Genomic DNA, 23,905 nt, shown 5'->3' on the forward strand with positions numbered 1-23,905 from the left:
AGCCAGCACCAGCCACCTCTACATCACTAGGCACAGAAAACACCTTCAACACTAGGTGGCACTCTCTGGCTGGCCTGCAAGATGAACTGGTCTGTATTACTGTCTGGCACTATTTGGAAACATATAACTAAAGAACAGATATAACTTAATTCTGATGAAGAAATGAATACCTAGAGATATAAGGAAAGATTCAATATTCTGGATATACTAGGATATTTCTTTCACAGAATCATCTTTATTCTAAAATGAGTTTTCCAATTGACCTAAACTTGTTTTCCTTCTTAAAACTACATACAAGGAGAAAGCAATGGCTCGAAATCTCTAAAAATGCCTATGAATAAGGACTGCTAACACCCAGGCTTTGAAAATTCCAAACATGCTTCCCCCTCAGACAGCATTTTGGTTCTCCTTTGTTATAAGCATGATATTCAATCTTCTTAAAAAAAAATCCTATTTTTTTTTCACATTCTTGTAACTGATTTCCAACTAAAATGGAAAGCAGGTGCCTGGGTGGGTGAGATACTTAGGCTGAAACACTAAAAGGATTTCCAGACATGAGATACCTAACTGCCCTTCCTTTAATTTCAGGTGTGGAGCTGGGTCATTGAGATCTGTGGGCAAACTGAGGAGGGGGCTACGCAGAAAGGGGGGAGGAAAACATGGCACAACCCTGGAAAATATCAAAGGATGTGGAGTGATCTCGCAGGAATGGGAAGTCGAGCTGACGGACAACCTAACAAGGGAAATGGCGTGTTCCATTTAAATGAGATGAAGACAAGAAACTTAGCCCCTTTATGGTATTCTCTATGAAGGAAAATGATCATATTCAACTCTAAATTGCTTATATGTCATTGAAACAGAAAGACAAACTTAGTAGACGGCAAGTAGAGGAGGCTGGGCAGTAACCGGAGTATCACCGCCAAAACTACTAGTGTTTTCAAAGATGATATGATAGCATAGTTAGTGATGGGCAAAATAATGGATTAATGGATGTAGATCCGGCTACTGACTCTTTCCAAAATGTGTTGAGGTACATTTCTATATCTATATTGAAAGTACTGAACCTTTTTAGAAAATAAACAAACCAACAAACAAACAAAAAAAGAAAAATACATGCCAATTAAAAAAGTGATCATACGCTTTGTTTTTAGATTAATTTCTTCTGACTAGAAAGCAATTTAATTGGCATAGTCTTGTATTCTCAGCATTTAAAATAATTGCAGTATATTTTAAAAGCCGAGGGTGCCCGCCTGCCCATCACTAACATGCCTCATAACGGGTTAGTCACGCGTGAAGCAGCACACGCTGGGTCAGGTGACAGCCCCGCCTGTTAGTGAGCAGCAAAAAGTCCCTGCCAAGAGAGCAGAGCAGCTGAGGAAGGGGAGAAGTCTCAAGCCCAGGGACCTCACAGGAGACTCCGTCTGTAAAGTTAGTCTCTAGTCTACCGCGCACCAAGAACAAAGCCCCAGCAGTCTGCATTCCTTTGTGGTAATTAGTGTTTTACCTTCTGGGCAATGACATCATTCGGAGCCTCGGGTTGTTTACTTGGGATCTCAGACTGAAAACAGGGTATTAAGTATAGACACATCAGGGGGGGGAAGCATATAAAGATATCAAAACCAAAATTTTCTTGAGGACCATAAGACATACAGAGGATGTACTCAACTCAAAGGGAATTAACATGACCTACTCGGCCACTTACACAACCACTGAGCTTATACGGTTACTTCCTCGCTGACCAAAGAGCAGGGTTTTAAATAAAATTTAAACATACCAAAGTTTCAGTGCCCTGAACAGCAGACAGACATAAAAATTGCAAAACAAAACTTCAGCAGTGCTGTTATCATGGATGACTTCAAAAGAATACACACACACACACACACATTCACGCCAAGAAACAACCTTGTGCACATTTCTTCCCCCACATCCCCTAATCTGTGCTGTAACAACACACATGATTTACTTTGTCATCTACATCTCTGTACACACAACCAGGGCTGACTGGTTGACATCCACCCTGCCACGGAAGCCCAGACACAGGTTCCCTGCTTTCCAGTCAGCAGCAGGGAAAGCCACCAGGGGAAGGCGGGCTGTGTCATCAGCCCCAACAGCAGCTTTTCTGGAAAGAATTTTAGAAGAATTAGCAGTCACCTAATTGACAAGAGGCAATTCTGCTGAGGGCCTGGTGTAGTTTCTATGCAGAAACAGCCGGTTACAGGGAGGAAGCAGCAGTTACAGGGAGGAAACAGTTGGCTACAGGGAGGAAACAGTCGGCTACAGGGAGGAAACAGTCGGCTACAGGGAGGAAGCAGCAGTTACAGGGAGAAAACAGCCAGCTACAGGGAGGAAACAGCAGTTACAGAGAGGAAACAGTCGGCTACAGGGAGGAAACAGTTGGCTACAGGGGGGAAGCAGCCAGCAGCCCTTCCCAGTCGCCCTGCTCGCCAGGACTCCTGTCTGAGGATCCTCTCTTACTTTCCCTTGGCAGAGCAGACCCCGAGGGAACTTCCAAGCACTTCACATGGTTTCCGGGACTCTGGCACTTCACAAGAAAGTAGGCAAGTGCCTCACACCAGAGCCTTGTAAAATACATGGCCGTATTCCGACCTTGGGAGGGGTCTGGTATGGGAGACAGTTGCCAAAACCCACTGAGATGGCCACAAGGGAAGTAAAAGCTTTCTGTTTCCAGGTTTTTGGACAGGGTCTCATTCCCAGGCCCTGGCAGGTGGAAATTCACTATGTAGATTACAGTGGCTCCAAAATCAAGATAATCCTCTGGCCTGTGGTTCCCAATACTGGAGGACTGAGGCGCCCTACCCAGCAGTAAGAAAAACCCACTTTAATTTTTAAAGTTTTTAAAATTCAACCCTGAGAAAGGAGGTTAAGTGTGTTGTAACTTAGGTATGATGACTGAGCAAAGGCCCTTAGCTTGACCCGAACGTCTGTGAACGTCTGTGACTACAAGATTACCCCAATAAAAACTTATAAGAATACTGAAACCAAATTAATAATAAGCAGAACTGTTTTAACATGTGCTCAATATTGAAATTAATAAAATGAAAAACCCTACAGGCAGATACATGATAAATACAACAAGATGGACCAATCACCATTGTCCAGACAAACTCTGCCTGTTCTACTGCAGAACCCCAGGCAGAGGTGTGTGAAGAGTCCAGAAATGAATGGCAAACATGACAAGGATGCCAACAAAGTGTTATTACCTCAATTTCCTTTTACATGGAAAACTATACTAAATTATTTATCATCATCATTATTATTATGGTTACAGAAATCTACTTTTCTCACTTAAAATTTCTAGAGAATAATTTTATACTTTTTAGCTTTACTATCTTTTAAACATGCTGGTGATGGACTTTCCCACATGAGCCGTTTAGGTTCAAATCCTAGAAGAGCTACATGAAAACACAGAGGCAGCTACCAGAGTCCATTAGTCAGAAAGGAAATGTAGAATAAGTCAGCTTCCTGCCCAGCGCTACCCCATGCTAATGCGTGTGCAGCTCGTACTTACCACACTGATGTTTGCAAAGAACAGCACATTTATTTGAAATTTGAAGTTGTTATTTTGAAAAATATGACCCAACCTATTTAAAAATATTTAGTTACTCATGTATGTGTGTGTGTGTGTGCGTGTGTGTGTGTGTGTGCACGCACACGTGCATGCGTGAGCTAGTGTGGTACCACAGGCATCACAGGCATGTGTGCAGGACAGAGGATGACAGGCCAGTTAGTTCTCTCTCCTTCTACCACGTTGAGGGACTGAGCCCAGGTCATCAGGTTTGCTGGCAAGCATCTTTACCTGCTGAGCCACCTTGCCAGCCCAGGATCTTATTCTCTTGCTTTAGGACTCAGAGTCATGAGTCCGGGTTTTGCAGTTTCATCGCAGCCTGTACTGACTTCCTAATGTCAGCTATGAGCACACACAATCCACACAACAGCAGTGCCGTCCAGCACAGCTCCTTGCATTATGGGAAGTGTCTCACCCTTCCAAACAGTCACTGTGCAGAGAGGGTTCAAGCGAAAATCTGAAAGGCCTTTTTGGCTGAGTTTTGTCAAGGCATTAATTTTTTAGGTTTCTTTGTTTTAATTTTATATTTTTACTTTCAAGTCTGTGGCGCATGAACCACCAAACATATCAGACATTTTATAAACAAACTTCAAAGTTAGACAAGCAACTCAGCTATTTTAAAGCCTAGTGTGTAGATTGTCAGGGCTTAAGAACCAACTGACTGGGGGCTGTGGGGAGAGCTCGGGTTCTGTTCCTCACATCTATATGGTGGCTACAACCATTCAGAACTGTAGTTGTAGGGAGTCTGATGCTCTCTCTCACCTCCTAAAATCCTGGGCACATACATAGTGCACATATACACACGCATGCAAAACACTCACACAATAAAATCCACACCTGTGATCTCAGCACTTGGGAAGTGGTGCGGAAGAGTCTGCATGTGAGGTCAGCCTGGACTACGAGACTCCGTCTCAACCTACCTCCCCCAAAAATCCTCCTTGCCCCATCCTCAAGGTCTAATAAACAAAGACATAGTAAAATGCAGAAATAATCACTAATTTAATTTCTAACAGAAAGATCTAAAGTAGAATTAGCTTTTTAATCACCACTGTAGTCTACAGCTTATACAACAGAAAACACAATGTAAACACGACATAGAAACAATAATCACTCTGGATAAACAAGGTTCGTCCTGCTGGTCACTAGTCTTTGGGAGCTGTTTTCTCTCGATACACACCTGCTAACTGCAAGTAGCCTGGCTATATTTTATAAGTTGGGCAGCAATGAGTTTAGGGAGTTGAAAGAAAGGTCAAACGACCTCTATTTCTAAAGACTTAACATGGCTGAGGGCAGGGGTGGAGAATATGGAGCTTAACCTTCAATAGAGCATGCTCCGTATACTTGCACCCCGCAGTCCTCCCCCAGAGGAAATGCTCGTCCACACTATGTTACCTTCAGGACCCAGAAAACTGGCTCTTGCCCCTTTTAGTGGATAATATTTAAGACGTGCTCCTGGACAATAAAGAATTACAGATACACAATAGGACAGATTCAAGTACAGAGATAAAATGAGTAAAAAAGATAAGCCAAATAAAGATGGAGAATTCACAGAGAGTCTGGATTATGTATATTATTGTGTTTTCTTTGATTTTTTTTTTTACTGTGAAGAAGCTAAATACAGAGAGACATTTCATTGCTAAGATAAACCAGCATGTATATTATAAAGGTATCTTGACTTCAGAATTTGTGTCTAAGGCTATGTTGCTTTGGAAAAGAGGTTCTTCTTTTGTTTCCACAAAGGATGAGAATGTATGGATTCATTCCAGGCTAATGTGGTTTGATAGACCACAACCCAATGAAAGGTTGCCTTGTACACTCCTAAAAAAAATTACAGCAGGAAGCAGTTTGGAAAGAACTACACCCATATTCCCAAATATTGTCTATAAATGTTTCTTTATATTTAAAGGGGGATATGCTATAGAGATTTGCATTGGTTAAGGTCAATCTTGTTATATGTATATTTCTGCTCTTGATTAAGGCATTGTGATTGTGCAGTTCATTTAAAATGTAATGTATAATTAAGAAAAAGGTTAATAGATCATCATCTATAATAGGCAAGATTGTAGTCATGTTAGGTTTTCTAGATATATAGAGATATGTTTCAATTAGATATTCTTCAAATCTTTCAGAGACCTTCAGAGTATGGCAATTAAATGTTTTAAGAAATTAGGACTTTTCATGACAATGAGACATGTCTGCTCCTGGCAGCACCAATTACTTCAAGAGGAGGATAGGCATTGGTGAGACTCCTCATGGAGTTTGCTAGCCATTTGGGTAAGAAACTGCTCTTGCCTAAACTGTTGCATAAACTGGACATGCAGGTCCCACAGAGCAATGACTGTGAACTTGCCTAAAGGTGAGACCATCCTTTGGAGTTCCTACTTCATAAAAGAGCCTGCTAGACATTCTGCAGGACACAGAAGAACATGAATGACAAACTGCCAATATAGGCTGAACTGTCTTTGAGATTTCCTGCTTCATGAAAAAGTTTGCTGGATACTATGGGCCAGTAGGCTGAAGATGGACGCCCCAACGGTACAGAAGAATTTTGGCTGACTGTCCAGACAGCGAGATGTCTCTGTCATCTTTAGAGTGTTGCAAGTTGCTTACAATGTACTTCCTGTTTCCTTAGGTAATATTATATCCTCTGGAGTCTTTGATGGAGCTGAAGAGTAGGTACTAATAATATAGTTTTCCTTAGTTATGATAAGAGATAAAGTAGATATAAATATTGTAACTATAATTCTTGCTTGATACCTGTTTTGTTATATGTAATTTTACTATGTTAAAGTTAAAACCTTCCTTTTCATTTAAACAGAAAAGGGGAGGTGATGTTGGATTCCCTCTGTATGGTGTGAATATCTTTGGTTAATAAAGAACTTCCTTGGGCCTATAGCAGAGCTATAGGGGAACAGAACTAGGCCGGGACAGCTAAACTGAATGCTGGGTGAAAGAAAGATGGAGTGAGAGAGAAGCCATGGAGCCCTGCTGGAACCCGACAGAACTTTAGTCAGTAAGCCACAGCCATGTGGCAATATACAGATTACTAGAAATGGGTTAAATTAATATGTAAGAGTTAGCTAATAAGAAGCTTGAGCTAATGGGCCAAGCAGTGATTTAAATATAATAGTTTCTGTGTGATTATTTTGGTTCTGGATGGCAGGGACAAACAACACTAGGCTTTAACCCTTAAGGACTTAATGGAGGCAACAATCAAAACCTAAAGACTACTGCTCTGCTCTCACAAAGCAGGTGCTAGAAAAGCCTGCAGAATACGGGGGTTGCTGTGTTCACAATGTGTCCACATTTGGAGGTAGAGACACTGTATGTTGTTCTTGATGGAACTAACACATTGAGAAAAGCAGTTTTAAGGAACTATTGATTAATAGAGTCTAAAATCTTCTCTTGAAAAAAAATTGTAAACTGACAAATTCTACCATGTATGTTTATGAGGTAAAAGAGATAGTATACGTGTACTGTACAGTTTGCAGTGACTTCATAAACTAACAGATGATTACTTCAAATTCTATCACTTTTGTAAGGAGCATACGAATCCTGAAACATATAAAACTTCACCGTTAGCTCTAGTTCCTCGGTGGGGAACAGGTCTGCTAAATGTAGTCAGTGTCCCACTACAGCCTGGCCACACCCTGCTCCCTGGCTACCACACTCCTTCTGCTCATTGCCTTTGACATCACACAAAGGGGAATGGGGGGGGGGGGAACTCCCTCTATGCACCTCCCTTCCTCCACTTGACATGTCTGCAAATACACCCAGGTGTAAGAAAATGACAGCATACCCTTCTTTTACAATCTCAAGTGTTCCAACCTCATACGAGCTGCATTTTCTGTTTATCTGTGGACGGGCATGGATGTTGATGCAGGGACCTGTATTCTAGGCAGCACTGTGGACGGGCACGGATGTTGATGCAGGGACCTGTATTCTAGGCAGCACTGTGGACGGACACAGATGTCGATGCAGGGACCTGTATTCTAGGCAGCACTGTGGACGGGCACGGATGTTGATGAAGGGACCTGTATTCGAGGCAGCACTGTGGACGGGCACGGGTGCTGACGTGAGGGCCTGCATCCTAGGCAGCACTGAACAAGGGATGGAGCCACAGGTGAATGGAGCCTGGACTCCCACAAGGAGAGATAGGAGCTGCTGCGTGCTTACCCTATGGTAGAAGCTACTCTCTTAATACTCAACCGACATAATCCTAACAGTCCTGTGAGGGAGAACTCGCTTCCAATTTTAAACATGAAAAGGTGGACCTAAAGAGGTTCTACAACACACTGTAACATGCAACATGTGTTCTGCCTCATGGTGATGCCACAGGTATACAGACACAGTCCTCCAGTTACAGTGTTACCTAACAGGTCATCCACTAACAAGGAAAAAGGAGCCACCAGGAAGGCTGACCGACTCACCGCCACGCTGGTCTCCTGTTCCGTCTCCGGCACGTAAGGGTAGTGGTTGTAGAACATGTCATTGCGCACCATCTTCTTCCTCATCCGGCAGGGCCCCTCCGTCATCTCTAACATCCACTTGTCCAGGTGGGAGCCGATGGGCGGGCCCCACAGCCCGCGCTCCCGCAGGAGCTCGCACTCCATCTGGCACCACTCCTCCGTCACGTACTTCAGAGCGTTCTGCTGGCGCTGCAGGGAGAGAGGCCAGGGTGCTTTTCAATGATAAAGAACACAAATGACCTGAAAAGAAGTTGTAATTGGAAAACAAATGCAACCAGGTCATTTGAGTAAATATAATAAATCATATTTTAGTTGTAGTTTAAGGAAAGAAGGCTGATGGCTTCATGAGGAGTGGGGTTTGCTGTGAACAAGCACTTGATATTTAAAAGAGACAGCAAACATCTCACCCAAGGGTGCAGGACACTGGGGCCAGTGTTGCAGATGCTCACCTCCTGATATTCCTTGTACTGTGTGTCCACCAGGTCACGCACAACAGCGATATGTGTAAACATCCATTGGGAGATCTCCTAGCAAACCGTAAAAAAAGAACCTTAGCATTTTCTGAATTTTTTTGGGGGGGGGGGGGGGGATGAGCCTGAAATTAGTGCCGAACAGTGACATAAAATTTGGCCAAAAACTCTGTCTCCAGCCATGTAGAGTAAAGTACACTATAGCGTGATACTTCCCAGTTCCCATCTTTTCCATAGGGATGGGCTCTGAGGACATCCCCAACCCCCTTCCTGCATACTGGATCCATAGGGATGAGCTCTCAGGACATCCCCAATCCCCTTCCTGTATACTGGGTCCATTGGGATGGGCTCTGAGGACATCCCCAACCCCCTTCCTGCATACTGGATCCATAGGGATGAGCTCTCAGGACATCCCCAATCCCCTTCCTGTACACTGGGTCCATTGGGATGGGCTCTGAGGACATTTCCTAATCCCCTTCCTGTATACTGGATCCATAGGGATGAGCTCTCAGGACATCCCCAATCCCCTTCCTGTACACTGGGTCCATTGGGATGGGCTCTGAGGACATTTCTTAATCCCCTTCCTGTATACTGGATCCTCCTCAAAGTTGGCTTCTTAGAAGCCCACTATGGCACAACACATGCTGGGCACATACCAAGTCCTTCAGACCCTTTTCACACTGCCACTGGCCTAAGGGTCATGACGAATGAGGATGAAAAATTAATGGAGGAGGCAGATAAGATTGAAACAAACCAATCAAGTATTTACAACTAGACCATAAACATTCCTCTGTCACTCCTAACAATTTCTACAATTATGGAAAACTCTGAAAATGTTATCCGTCTGTCACTTGCTCCAGCTATTCAGTGGATTCTCATACTCAGTGCCACGTGCATCTTACAAGATGAAGACACCGGAACCTGTCACCTCTCTCTTATCAAGCAGAATGCAGAACAGTTCAACATCAAACCTTTTGCTTGCATATGTGAACAGTATTAAATAAAACACCGCTGGAGAGATGGCTCAGTGGTTAAGAGCACTGCCTACTCCTTCGGAGGTCCTGAGTTCAATTCCCAGCAACCACATGTTGGCTCACAACCATCTATAATGAGATCTAGTGACCTTTTCTGTCTGATGCTCTCTTCTGTCATGCTGGCATACATGCAGATAGAGCACTCATATGCACAAATAAATAAATAATAAACCACCGAAACTAGACCTGGAGATACAAAAATCTTCGAGGTATGAGCCACAGCACTAAGTCTTGTACCTGGGTGGAAGGGTTGTGTTTGTGAAGGCCGCTTTCCTTTCGATTCCTTCTCGACCCTGTCAGTTTGGAAAGGCCGAAGCCGCTGCTGACCCGCGACAGTTTGGATTGTGTGGTAGGCACCAAGGCTTCTCCCCGACTTATGCACTTCTTCTCATGGGCTGCAAATACAGAATTAAGCAATTGTACAATTCATCATGCATTTACTAGGCCTTGACTCTTCCATGCTCTGGTTACAGATCACAGCCATCTCCCCGTGACCACCACTCCCTTCCTTGAGCTGCAGCCCCCAGTCGGAGACAATGGCTGCAATGCAGTAATAGGAAATGAGATCTGGAAGATCGGACCATATTCCCGGAACATGAACGTGCCTATCACAGTACAATCCATGGCTGTTCTAGTTCATATCTGAGCCCGTGTAAATGCAGCTGCAGGCATGCAGATACAGAAAACACAGCAACACAGGAACAGAGCTCCCTGCACCTCTCCTGTGCTTGCGAGCCCATCTGGGGACGAGTCACCGCAGATGAAGATCTGCTCCAATTACTAAAAGACGCTCATCTCAGTTTCTTGGAGGTGCCACAGATTATTTATTGCTGGTCCTGTTTAAGGTCAGGTGCTTGAGAACTAGTGCGGTAGCTGAATTTATATTTGGTTGTAATGTCACTCTCTTCTACTAAAATGAAAATTTATTTAAATTAGAATGTGTCTCTATGTTAATTATTCACAATCTATTATCTCAAAACATTTGTGGTTGAGAATGTTTCGGAACACAAAATGTCTTAGATTTGAGGAAAACTAGGAAGTATAAGCCTAAACACTGTATACCACTGAGGGTCCATAACATAGCTCCTTAACATCACCCAACAAATTAGTTTGTACCTAATATGATAAAAAGCAGCTACCAAGGCACTTTTAAGGACATACTTTAAGGATAAAGGGCGCGGACGTGGACACGGAGCTGAGACAGTGACATCCACAGCAGTGCGTTACTCTCTAAGCTCACGCGTGGACAGTGCAGAGCCTTAGCTGCACAGAGTGACATGGGGCAGCAGCCACAGGGTCTCAGAGGGCCTTCTCACCCAAATGATTCTGCCAGCATTTCAAACCAGCCTCTTCGATGAGTGGTCGTGCGGTGGCTATGTCCACGTGGCCCCTGTCGTTCACGGGCAGGCTGACTCGGAAAAGCTCCTCCAGGACTTGCTTCTTACTGTGGATCAGCTCAGTCCAGACTCTGTTGACGGCTTTAATAAGAAGCTGACGCCCTTGAAAATGGAAAGAAAGAAAAGGATCCAGAGAGACACGAAGGCAGCCGTTTCCCTCATGCTTCCCACCTAGGAATTTGAACTGTTGTATTTAATTGTAACACACAATTTTAGAATTAGATTATATTCAGTTCATTGAAGAGAGTTACTTAATTTAGATAAGCCAAAGTTAAGTTCTGCCAATGTAGAAAACATTCCAGAAAACCTTTCCATCCTGTGAAAATGATGTACTGTTCATTTATCTACTGACTTTCAGAAAGAATTGATATCTCTGCTGTCCTTTACCCTCAACTGAACCTAGGGTCCCATCTGTGGCACTCAAGTACTCTGCCAGGGCTATATCCTCGGGCCCCTAAAAACAAATTTTAACATATTTCTTTCTATAAATGAATTTTAAGTTACAGCACAAACAATGGGGGTCGCCATGGCATCTCACACACACACGTAACCCTTATTCATGCCTCCCATGGTCCCCCACTCTTGCTGGCACTCTTCCTCCCCCTCGGTAGCTCCCCCATTCTTCCCACTCCCCCCCCCTACCATCTCTCCCTGTTCTCTCACGGTGACCCCTTTAACTCTTATGACCTCTGTCTGTCTGTCTGTCTGTCAAATATAGATTCCACATGAAAACAAACAGAGCATTTCTTTCTCAGCTCAGCTTTGCTCACTAACAATGGTTTTTCGGTTTTATCTTTCGGCAAGGTTTCATTTTTCATTTTGGTCAACAAAATAATGTCATGACTATGGACACATTTTTTTTTTTCCTAGGCTGGTTCTATTTCTTGGCTATTTTGTGTAACAGAACAGCAGAGACACACATATGGACGGGCAAATATCTCTGAGTAGGCTGACTTAGATCTTCGGGTATACACCCAGGAGAGGAACAAGTCAGGTAGCTCTTCTTTTCTTTGAGACAGAGTTCACTACGCAGCTTTGGCTATTGGCCTTGAACTTGCACATATTTGCCTGCTTCTACCTCCTGAGTGCTGGTGTTAAGGCGTGCACCACCACAGCTGGCTCCCTTTTTTACGTTTTTTGAGGAACCTCCACACTCACTCTCATGGTGGCTGAATCAGTTTATCTTCCCACCGACAGCAGCTGACCCATCCTTAGCAAGCCTCAGAATCCCTCTGAGGGCTTGTGACAGACAGCCATTGTCATCCCTGGAGATTCTTATTCAATAGATCTACGGTCTTAGAGTTCCAAGTGAGTCTACAGAGCACACTGCAGGAACAAAGTTTCTAGACCTCCAGTTCTGAGGGGCAAATCTCAGTTTTGGGGACCAAGACATTTTAGTAGAAGACAGAAGCACCAATTGCTTAGATAAAGGAATGAAGGGGAGACTCTGAGCTCTGGCCTTCCCAGGAGAGGACCACACATTATACCACCCCATGGGATTGCTGGGAGACAGACACTATGTAGTAACTGGAACACATGAAGAAATCAACGTACGTGATGTTTATTGAGCTGGGAAAGATGAGATTCTAAAAAAGAAAGTAAGATGTGGGAGCCTGAAGCAGGAGGATCACTGCCATCTCAGGGCTAGATTTGCATACATAGTTCAAGGTCAGTCTAAGCAAAAAGATGAGATGGTCCCACTGACCACCAGCCTTTAACAGGGACATGCCAGCACAAGCACCAGGCTCTCTTTCTAGACAGTACCATGTTCTTGACTGCAGCACAAAGGCCACCGACTTTCACGAGGAGGCTGAAGGTTGGCTTTGCCAGCCTCACAGTTCTCGGCATTCGAGACTGTCTGTGGAGGTTGGCAGACGGACAGGTTGGCTAGGTGAGTGGTTTCTGAAACCAGTTGTTATGTCTAAACCTGGAGATGCACCACAACCACAGCCAGAGGGGCAGTTACCTTCACTGATATCTTGGCTGTAGCCCCCGTCGGGTTCAATGTCTGAGGGAATCATGATGTGCCACGTGGTCATGCGTGCTTCTGCTTCCAAGCCAAATCCTTCCACGTTGCTGAAACAGTCAAACCAGATTCCACTGTGAAGGCATGATTATAGCTGAGAGACATAATGACTGTGAATCACTGTGCAGACACGTGTGGACACCGGCCACATGCCATCATTCCTTGGCTAGCACAGACATTCTGCAGATGCAAACAGGACTCCTGGTTTGACACAAACGTATCATTTCTGAGGGCTGAGCTCACAAATGCACTTAGCTACACATAGCTCAAAGCCCCTTTAGAGATCAAGATGGCCATGGCACAGTAACGGCTTTTAGACAGTGTTTATCTTAAAATTGCAAAGGATCACTTCTCTAAAAACACTGCTGCATGCCAGGGTCCTCCCCGGTGCTCCCCTTTGTTTCATCTGCAGCTGCCCTGAAGTCAAGCTCTACCCCCTGGAGGTGATTACACACATGGTTCTCCCTTCTACAGCAGTAGATGGCCAACACAGAAAGACCCCAAGGCGTTTTTGTATGAGAATACTGCTTTGAGATTCTTTTTTAATCTTACTGGTCTTTTGCTTTTACATTATGCTTTCTAGCTTTGTACTTTTATGGATTTTGCTTGTGCATGGATGTGCCTGTGTGTTTCTTGTTTATCCCTGTTTTCTTCTTATTCTGGTTTGTGTGTTTTTTGCTTGTTTGTTTAAGAGGGGGGGGAGGGAGAGGTGGTAGTTGGGTTGATAGGCTCTGGGAGGAGCTGGAGGGAAAACCATGATTGGAATCTATTGTATGAGAACAATTTTTTTTCAATAAAAAAGCAATTTTCTTTTTACAATTACATGAGTTAGATATTATTAACACATTTAAAGATGTTAAAGTAAAAAGAGAACAATCCTCACTATCTCTGCTGAAATGCAACACTTGCCGATAAAGCAGTAAATAAAATTCATTGAAGGGAAAAGGAAAATGAAGAGTTCTGATGGGATGCTATCAAGACAACAGGACAGACAGAACCCGAGAAACTTACCTTCCAACATGCAGATTAATCAGGCAGTGAGCAAGACAGCTAATGAATTCTTGGTCGTGGTTGCCGGGTCCCAGGATCAAGTTGCGGTTTACAGTAAGGACCCTGAGTGAATCAAGGAGAGCCACTTGCTGAGGGACAGTTTTGTGTGCACGTGAGAACTGGTACAAGATGGTCCTATTGAGGCAGTGATAGACCGCATCAAGCGACAATCCCTGTGATCTTCTCTTTGACTAAAGGAACGAAAGATAGGTTTTCAGTAACAGGACGAAACGTAAAACCCGCTGTCATTCACAGGCACGCTCAAGCCAGCTATCATGCAATGGGTGTCATTGCTCATACGGATTCAGAACCCAAGATCACATAAATGCAATTTTAGAATGTTAGAGCCTTTTATAGCCCCCAGTGAGGAGATCCATGCCTGAGAACACGCAGATGTCACCTGGGAGGAAGCTTCCCCCAAGCCAACTCTGTTAGCTTGAGTGGCAACTCTATGGCAACTGGAGAAATCCCAGGAGAGTCAGTGAGGGCAGTCCTGTGCTCTGGCTTCATCCCTCACCTGAGAACTGTCTCTGGCTTAAGTACCCGCTACCATACACCAGCTGAACATGGCACAGGGAAAGTGTTGCAGCTTGGCATGGAGATGAGAATTTTTTTTCTCTTTCATTTACTTTTTACATCTTTAAATATGTTCATATCACCACATGTCATTCATGTAACTATAAAAGGGAATTTGCCTGTTTTATTGAATTTTTTTCTTCATACAATGGATTCTGATCTCAGTTTTCCTTTCCAACTATTCCTGGATTTTCCCCACCCACTCAGAGACGCACCCTTCTGTCGTTCTCTTTAGAAAACAAACAGGCAAACAAACAAAAAATCAGAATAAAAAAATGAAATAGAAAAAAAATTACAAAGTAACACACACATACAAACACCAAAATATAAAACCCATAAAAACGTTAACCCATTATATACATGGAAAAGTAACCCTACTTTTCTACATGATAAAGTAAGTAAGATGTGTGCCAAGCCTGACCAATGCTCTTTGGTCCAGCACGTATGGGGGAATGACATTCTCAAAGGAATATGGATGACAGTGAACTGGAGGCTCACAGATGAAGGGACATCTCATCTCATGCCCCGTAGTCTTCACACGACACTATAAAAGCTTATCAAGTTGTATCAACTTAAGGCATGTGAAGTGCTTGGGTTGGAAAGGGTCGGCAGGAGAAGGATCAGTTTGAAACCCAGGCACTTCTGTAAGAGAGCACTGGCTGCAGATAAGGGAGGAGGATTCGATATTTCTCAATTCACCTTTACAAAGTTTGGGTGTATCAAATGTTAATCTTCATTATCATATTAATTATACCTACTTCCAATGATTCTGACACCACAGGAAAAAGTTAAAAGAAAAACGTGTGCTCCACAGTTAATAGAGACGATGGATTACCTGTGCAATGAGTTGAATTATAAAATCTATAAGAAGTTTAGATTCTTTGTTGAACATGCCTTGCCAAAGCTTGTCCACCACACGCTGTGTGAAATAAAATACGTTGTTCACCAGCACCTGGTAGCTTCCTCCACTGGTAATGGGCAGAGATGCATCCTCCCCTAAGTCCAAGTAGGAAAAGATATCTAAGAAAATTGACATCTACCAGCACAAGACCAAAGACACCAGGCTAGGGCAAGACAAGTGTACCCAGTCCTCACGAAACATGGCCACAGGTTTTAAGAAAATGATGTGCCTGGCCAGAAATCAGGATAAACATGGAAAAGATTATTTTTTTACCAGGTTACGAGCTTTGTGGCTGGAAGTCCCTGTGAACACTCCTACACCTAAGGACAGCCTGTGAGAAGCTAAGAGTTCTGCAGCCAGAACCTCAGCATCAGCGCATCTTCACCCGATAAAAAGTTCAATTAAAGATGGATTAAGTGTGAATAATGAACGGGGGTGTGGGTGGGAGGGGAGCTTTCTCAGCAAGACTGTTGTGGCGCACTTCCCACAGCAACCAAGTGACGCGTGCGGGCATGAGATTCACAAAACGGCTGACACCGAGGCACCTCAGGCAGGTGCCACAGACAGCTGTGACTAGGAGTGCAGGCTCCCTAACCAGGGGACCCCAGTGTCACCCCCCTATACTGTGGAGACAACACAGATCACTGATTACCTCCACTTCTAAAGAGATGATCTCAGGGGATAAAAACAGGCACAAAATGTAAATTGACATTTGTGATAAAAATTCAGTTACATATTAAGGCAATAGTTAAGATGTCCTGGCAAATTACTTTATGAAAATGCTAATTTACCAGAAAGGTTCTATGATTCATATGATCACTCAGAGTAGGTCAGGGAGTAAACTGTTCAAACGTGTATAGTTTCCCTTTCCAAGAGGGTCTCACTAGGTAGCCTAGGCTTTCCTTGAACTTGCAGTCCTCCTGATGCAGCATCTGGAGTCACGCCTGGATGACAGGCGGGCAGCTATTCCTGGCTTTGAACTAAAACATTTTCTTCTCTCAGAAATTTCATGTTGTTTGATACAAAAGTGATGTGTCTATTGTAAATGACTTTCTCAAGTGTTAATTTGTATTGCAACTCAATACAAATGCCTTGAAAGAATATAGTCCAGTGCCTTCTGACTTTCTGACCCAAAGCCGACCTGAAGAATAGCGTGCACATACCTGAGATCCCACTACCCAACAGACACATGGAACATACACGCTTGTGGCTCCTGAATAACAATGTTCACAGCAGTTTTAATGGCGTTGTCTCTAACAGGAACCTTCTATATATCTATCAGCAATAGTACTAATAAGCATGCGTACATGTGACATAGCACTATATAGCGATGACAACACGCTGCTGTATGCAAAAATGTGAATAGATCATCTCAAACAAAGAGGTCAGACAGAAAAGAAAGAAGGAAGATTAGAGAGAGGAAAGTGGTAATGTATGCACTTTTAAAACAAAAATAAACACAGAATTACCCAATAACACGTCAGCTGCAAGCAAGTGGTCCATCACGCTATCCAAAATGTGTGTCTGGAATTCCTTCTGCTGCGTTCTTGTAGATCGTTCAGGAGAGGCCTAAGTAAAACAACACGCACACGGGGATCAGGAGGAAACCTAACCATACAAAGACGGGGCCACCTGATGAAAGCAGGCCACACTGCTAAGTGTCTCATCACTGATCAGTACTTAAGTTTTATTTAAAAAACAAAAATGTTTTTTAACTTCTAGCTCCAGAAGGTGAAGACTTATTTATGGTGACTGAGTTATACAGGAATTTAGTCCCCCGAGTCTTCAAAGCGATGATGAAACTTCCATTCCTTACTGGCCCTCACTGCCTAGTTAGAATGGTCCTGTTGGGACTCCGCAGCCTAACTGTTAAAGAACTCATTAGCATGTTCTTATGTGCTCTGGTATATACATTTATGCCCTCCTTAACTGGCAAATGCCACTTTGAAATGGGGAAATTCCTATTTTAGAGACAAAGGGTGACTGTTGGTTTTTGTCAACTTCACACAAACCTTGAGCCATTTTGGAAGAGATACTCTCGATGGAGGAAGTACCCTGACCAGGCTGCCCTGTGAGCAACCTGTGGGTCATTTTCTTGATTACTGATCAATGTGGGCAGGTATAGCTCACTGTGGACTGTGCCGTCCCTAGACAGGTTGCCCTGGTTGTATAAGAAAGCAGGCTAAGCCAGCCATTAGGACCAGGTACGATGGTCAGAAACAGTCCTGGCTCTGTTTTCATGTTTGCAAACCACCAACAGCATGCCTCTGCCTACAAACACAAACCAACAGCATCCCTGTCTACAAATACAAACCAACAGCATTGCTGTCTACAAATACAAACCAACAGCATTCCTGTCTACGAATTCAAACCAACAGCATTCCTGTCTACACATACAAACCAACAGCATTCCTGTCTACAAATACAAACCAACAGCATTCCTGTCTACAAATACAAACCAACAGCATTCCTGTCTACAAACCAAGAACATTATGACATTTGGAATTGTCCACTGTGTGTCAAAGGCCTGACACTTTAGGACAACCCAAGGATCCCTAGTGTCTGGCCATCTGCCAGGTCCTGTACTTGAAAGCTAGGTTGCCGCCCTAACAACCAATAGAAACAGCTGTCAGAATGCAGTTCAACTGTGTCCTAAGCTTTCACCTCAGTGTCACACTCAAGCCATTCTACAGGAACAGGGAACACGGGCACCACGTCACACTCAAGCTATTCTACAGGAACAGGGAACACGGGCACCACGTCACACTCAATCCATTCTCTATGAACAGGGAACACGGGCACCACGTCACACTCAATCCATTCTACAGGAACAGGGAACACGGGCACCACGTCACACTCAATCCATTCTCTATGAACAGGGAACACGGGCACCACGTCACACTCAACACACTCTACAGGAACGGGATTCTGTTGGCAGATATCAAGAAAGCACGTTTTCCCATGACAAAACTAACACTAATCAGACAGAAGAGAGTATGGTTCCCAGTGGGCAGATTAACGTGTTTAAGGCCCTCCCTTCGTGCGGGAGGCAGTAAACACACAGCTCGGCTCTTGAGTCAGAAGATTAACAATCATGCTTTTTAAGGAAGGCATGGAAAACAGTAATATTAACTAGACTGATTTGTATATAGATATATAAGTGTGTAAAGTTCTTTACTGTTGCAAGTTACTTTTATTTACATGTATGCTTACGTAGGCACGTGTGGTGCCTGAGCTAGCTCTCCATTTCTGTTTTTTAAGAACAAGCATCACCCTTTCTGGTGAAGATGGAGTTCTCTCTCCCTGTTGGGCAGGGATGTAGTTGAGTTATTACACAGCACACAAAGGGACTGTGCCAACTGTTACAGGGGATCAAGACATGAAAATCTGCCTGTAGCTTTAAAGAGTTTAACATCTCCCAGGGCTTCAATCTGACACTGCTGTTGTTCCCAGACTACAATCCTCACACTCAGCTCTCCAGTCCAAAAGGCACAACTCTACACACCAACAATGAGACCATTCTTGAGGTTGACACAGGTCAATATATAATTATAAATATAATACATATTCCAAAATATAATATATCATTCCTGCTTACATACAAAACAAAAACACAGGTCCCTAAGTTACTCATGACCAGTTGCTTAGCTGTCAGTGTTCTCAGGAGCTGAAGAGATGCTCTCACTGGCCAGGCACACCTGCCCCATTCCCTTACCTCTATGCCAACCTTGGAGCCTTTATCCTTCCTGCACATTTCTGTTGAAAACCATCTTGTGATTCCAGTGTTTAGTTTTGAGGGTTTTTTCCCCCCTAGATACTAAGGTGCTATCCATCTCCCTTCTTGAGCTGTTCTGTTTGTTTGTTCATCACTGAGCTCTATTACCAGACTCCGCTATAGAGCTCCATGGTGGAGCACTGTCACCGCTCTCCTGATCTCCACCACTGAGCTCCATCACCAGGCTCCGCCAGGGAGCTCTATCACTGAACTCCACCACTGAGCTCCATCACCAGGCTCTATCATGGAGTTCTCACCAAATTCTATCACCAAGCTCCATCACAGAGCTCTGCCACTGAGCTCCATCACCAGGCTCCAGCACTGAGCTCTATCATGGAGCTCTCACCAGCTCTGTCACCAGGCTCCATCACAGACCTCTACCACTGGTCTCCATCATCGAGCTGTTCCACCAAGCTCCAGATCTAGCTCTATAACATCTCAAGGTTTCCTGAGCAACAAGTTGTATCAGGCAGGATTTTAATCGTGTGGTTTACTGCTGACACATGATTCTCTCTGCCAATTTCAAAAAATTGTGGTTTTGGTTAAGATGCTTCTAAATTCCACAAGTGATTTCTTTTAATTGACCAAATGGAGATGTTTTCAAAAGAATGAGATAAACACCTTCCATGGTTTTGAGGTTGCAATTAAAAAGTTAACTACAGTTGCCACCAGAGGGAGCAGACAAATCTGTTCTGTTTGTCTAGCTGTGAGCATGTGACATGTTTCCATCCCTCCCTTTGAAGAGAGCAGTCCCCACACATCTTAACCTCACACCTTGCACAAGCAAGGACTCTTTGGTACCGTTTCCATGCACTGCCCAGAAGGGTCAGGCAAGGGATGAGTCATTCAGATTCTCTCTCTCTAATCTATTTTCTTTAGTGATGTCAGTAGATGAATATTTTGTTTTGGTCATTTGACACTGTTGTTTAGAATCAAACCCACAGTCTTATACAGTCTATCACTGAGTGAGATGCCCAATTCTAGATGAACACCTGAGAGTGGTTTTCAGGGATAGTTCACATCTACAGCCAGCAAAGAAACCGCTCAAGTGCAGAGTCTCATTTTCTCCTGTGCCACTGATCCTCTCACTCCCCACGAGAGAGAACAACTAGAAGCCTGCTGCCCTTGGGAAAGGTCACTGACCGTGTGCTGAGTACCTTCTATGTGCAGTACAGCATGCTGGAAGATGCACTGGACAGTGGGAGCAGCCGTGGGTGGCAGTGGGATGGACTGCAGTGTCTACAGGGGCTGGCACGCACACACTGTGCCTGTGAGCTGACTCCAGCCTGTGTACACGGGCAGATAAAACCCTACTCATTGCACCCAAAGGCCTTTTCTCTAGTTCTGCTCGTAGCACAAGGGCAGAGATGAAGCACTGTGACAGAAATTAAAGTCAGTATTCCTGAGCCCTGATTGGAAAAGTTTGCCATAGGAGAAAAGGTGATAAAGGACTAAAGTAGAAACATGCTTGAGGAAAGGACAAAAATAAAAATGGAACCAAGTGACAGGGTTCGCCATCCACGTAGCATTGAAAACTATTTACTCTCACACATTTCCTGTACGTTACCCAGAAGAATTTGAAGTCTCAAACTATTCTGCGCAGAGCTTAATTGGTTCCAAATGTTTTCATTATAAAAGCAATGCGGGCAAATGATACGTGCATTTCCTTGTCTTTACCTCCAACAAAAGATCAATTAGAGGTGTTTGCTTGCTAGCAGGGGTGAGGCAGAGGTTGTCGATCATTAAGACTCTCATGAAGTCAAAAACAAACTTCTTAGCTGGATGATTGGTTAAATATGTCTTGGTGCCCACATTGCAGTACTCTGATTGGCTCCTATTCATGCCTGTGTCTGCGGCGAAGGCTTTAAATTCTTCTGCTGGAGAGCCAACCTCGTCATCGAGATCTGTCACCTGACGGAAGGAATCAAGGGCAATCGCGTTAGAGTGTATATTGACACCTCACCTGTATGCTTGCCAAAACTGACAGCAGAGGCGGCAGCAGCGACATCGAAAGCAGGGCTACTTCCCTTGAGCCTTTGCTTCCCGTTACGCTAGTCAGCTCAGGACCAGACTCTTCTATCCTGGCTTTCAAGGCAGGAATCTGGCACTGCGCCATGCTACTCAACACTTCCAACAGACCCTTGGTAATACATCTGCTTTATGGGGAATATGAACACTTCAGATACATGACGTGATGTCATGGAGACAATTGTACCTGCATATCTGAAGCTATCTGCTGAGAAGCCAAATGTCACTGGTCAGAGAAGAATCTATATAATGGCAAGCCCCAAGGGCTGAGCTATCTTTTTGTTTTTATTTTGCAGCTAAACAAAATCAATTAAACAAAATATCAATAAGTTTCAGCCAAGCCAGAGAAAGAGCTGTAGACAAATCCCAGATGTTGAAAAGGAGATGTTAAGGAAATGTTATAAGTCCATATATGTATGCACATGTGTGCATGTGCGCGTGCACACACACACACAAATATGTATATACATACTTTTTAAACCAAAACAAGGACTCTAAAACTCTAAGCCAGCAGAGTGTTAAGGTCATTGCAGTTTGTCTCTATAAGTCAGGAGTGGGCACTTCACATTTATATAGAGGATAAAATTAGTGTGAAGAAGGGCGTTCACTTCCGACCCTGCAATACATGACAGGAACAGGAAGAGTGAACTATCTCTTTGGCCCTCTCTGAAAGGACAGACATCTTTGTAGTCTGTCTGATTGTAGACTAATATTTTCCTGTTAAGTTAGTACAAAATAAAAGGTTGAACGAGGTAAGAAAAGTTGAGCAAAAGACTCACACTCATTTTGTCACTGATGAAGAAAGTCAACCCTATAAATCACTTGGTAAAAATAAAACCCAGCAAACATCTACTGTCTAAAACAAAAACCAGTTTGTTTGGCTAGAATCCTGCTACTGAGAAGAACAGTTTCTAAGCACACAGCCACCATCTCCTGTAAAGACATGCAATAGCAGTCGCCTGGTCAGAGGAACCAGCAACGGGCTTACAACAGCATGGAGACAGAAAGCAGGGGTGCAGTCCGTGGATCTCGTAGGGGGAGGCCCTGACAGAGGACAGTGACAGAGACGTGGTACAGAAGGTGACAGACAAGCTAGTCAGTAACTTAGGGGGAAAAACGTGCTTCCTCCAGAGCAGACCAGTTCCAGCCTGACCAGTCCCTCCGACTTCTTACCATCTCTGAGTAAGGGCGAATGTTGAAGGGGAAGACGGTGGCTGCTAAGGCACACAGGAAATCGGGACTCATCCACATGGAGGCGAGGTCTGGAACGTTGTGGTACAAGTATCTGAAAAACTGCATCAGGGTCACTGGGTACTCGCGGAGCCACGACCCCTCTTCTTCTGACTGCCAGGGCTAACGCAGGGCGAGAGAAAACAGCTGTGTTAGAGACGCTTCTAATGGTGCTTCGTTGGGCTTGGTGCAAACATCTGCAAGCCAGCTCTTGGGAAAAGGAGGGAGAAACATCAGGAGTTAAGGTCATCCTCAGCTACAGGGAAAGTTTAAGGGTAGCCTGGGCTACAGGAGACCTTGTCTCAAATTAAAGAGGGGGGATTTACTATTTATTCTTCTTCTAATACTGCACATATCAATGATCCGAAACCTTATAAATCATACATGATCAAAGATGTATGTGCAAACATGTAACACATCCAGCAGACAGAGGACAACCACACCCTTAGAAACTGTCCGCCAGCCCTCCTCAGAGCACGGCTAAGAACAGTTGTTAGCATCAACATGACTACGGCTGTACGACAGTAGCTCTCTGCCTTTCCTGTTCCTGGGCATCCTGCCAGAAGGCCGGGAGTAGACTAAAAATGCAGAGGTCATTTCTCCCTATACATCTTCCACTACATCACAGTGCAGTGCCTGCAAGCACTAGCCGACAAACATGTGGTGTTCCGTAAGACAGTATGCAAATCTAAGTATTTGAAAAATGCTATTTCCTGAGACCTGTCCTGAGCGCAGCTTCTCGACATAGAATTTTACATTTATTTATGGACCAGCAGGAAAGTAAAGTTCAAAGGCAATGAATGCATTTAATTCAATGCTGTTTTGTTCTTAGATGAGAACCATCAGATACAAGTAATGCAAGGACTCTAGGTTAGCATTTCCTCTTAACATACAATTCTAAGCTGTGTAACAAGCTAGGCCACCATTCACAGTGTGCCTGTAGACAGACAGGAGTAGATTCTGTCACTACTCTTCTAACCGCTATTCTTTAAACAACTAGAACGGAAAATAACATCTAAATGAAAGTAATGATTATATGCATATCTATTACTATATATCTTATGGTGGTAATATTAGGTGATACTTATGATACTTTTAATATATTTTGTGTATATAATACCTCAGAAATCCTCATAACCTACGAGATAAATGCTGTTATCACAAGATGTTTCAACTTAAGATGTAGACAGAAGCTAGCGCATTTGGAATACCAGGCGTGGGACCCTTGTTTCCAGAGTCTGTGGTTTCTGGTCGCTCTTAAGTGCTGGGGCTTAAACCCCACCTCCCACTTAGCAGGCAGAGAGTCAGCCAGTGAGCCACACCTCCAGCCTGTAATCTGGGGTCTTAACTACACTGCCTGTCC

At 43.9% G+C, this 23,905-nt stretch overlaps 1 protein-coding gene across 6 annotated transcripts in view; it reads right to left on the reverse strand.

The window, feature by feature from the left end:
* The window catches only part of Wdfy3 (WD repeat and FYVE domain containing 3), a 248,977-nt gene that overhangs the window by 39,087 nt on the left and 185,985 nt on the right, over positions 1-23,905 (reverse strand). For 5 of the 6 annotated variants that reach the window (XM_041642101.1, XM_041642100.1, XM_041642098.1 and 2 more), the window contains 11 exons: positions 22,486-22,665; positions 20,962-21,195; positions 16,979-17,078; positions 15,444-15,604; positions 13,994-14,223; positions 12,923-13,032; positions 10,876-11,058; positions 9,797-9,954; positions 8,505-8,582; positions 8,017-8,244; positions 1,505-1,558 (listed from right to left, as the gene is read on the reverse strand). In XM_041642101.1, the coding sequence (XP_041498035.1) occupies positions 1,505-1,558; positions 8,017-8,244; positions 8,505-8,582; positions 9,797-9,954; positions 10,876-11,058; positions 12,923-13,032; positions 13,994-14,223; positions 15,444-15,604; positions 16,979-17,078; positions 20,962-21,195; positions 22,486-22,665 (1,716 nt within the window). The remainder of the gene's footprint in view (positions 1-1,504; positions 1,559-8,016; positions 8,245-8,504; positions 8,583-9,796; positions 9,955-10,875; positions 11,059-12,922; positions 13,033-13,993; positions 14,224-15,443; positions 15,605-16,978; positions 17,079-20,961; positions 21,196-22,485; positions 22,666-23,905) is intronic. The other variant, XM_041642099.1, reaches the window with a different exon arrangement.

Source organism: Microtus oregoni, unplaced genomic scaffold (assembly GCF_018167655.1).
Source record: "Microtus oregoni isolate MIOR12 unplaced genomic scaffold, Mior012 000072F_ref0000427, whole genome shotgun sequence".
In the NCBI taxonomy this organism is placed as follows: Eukaryota; Metazoa; Chordata; class Mammalia; order Rodentia; family Cricetidae; genus Microtus; species Microtus oregoni.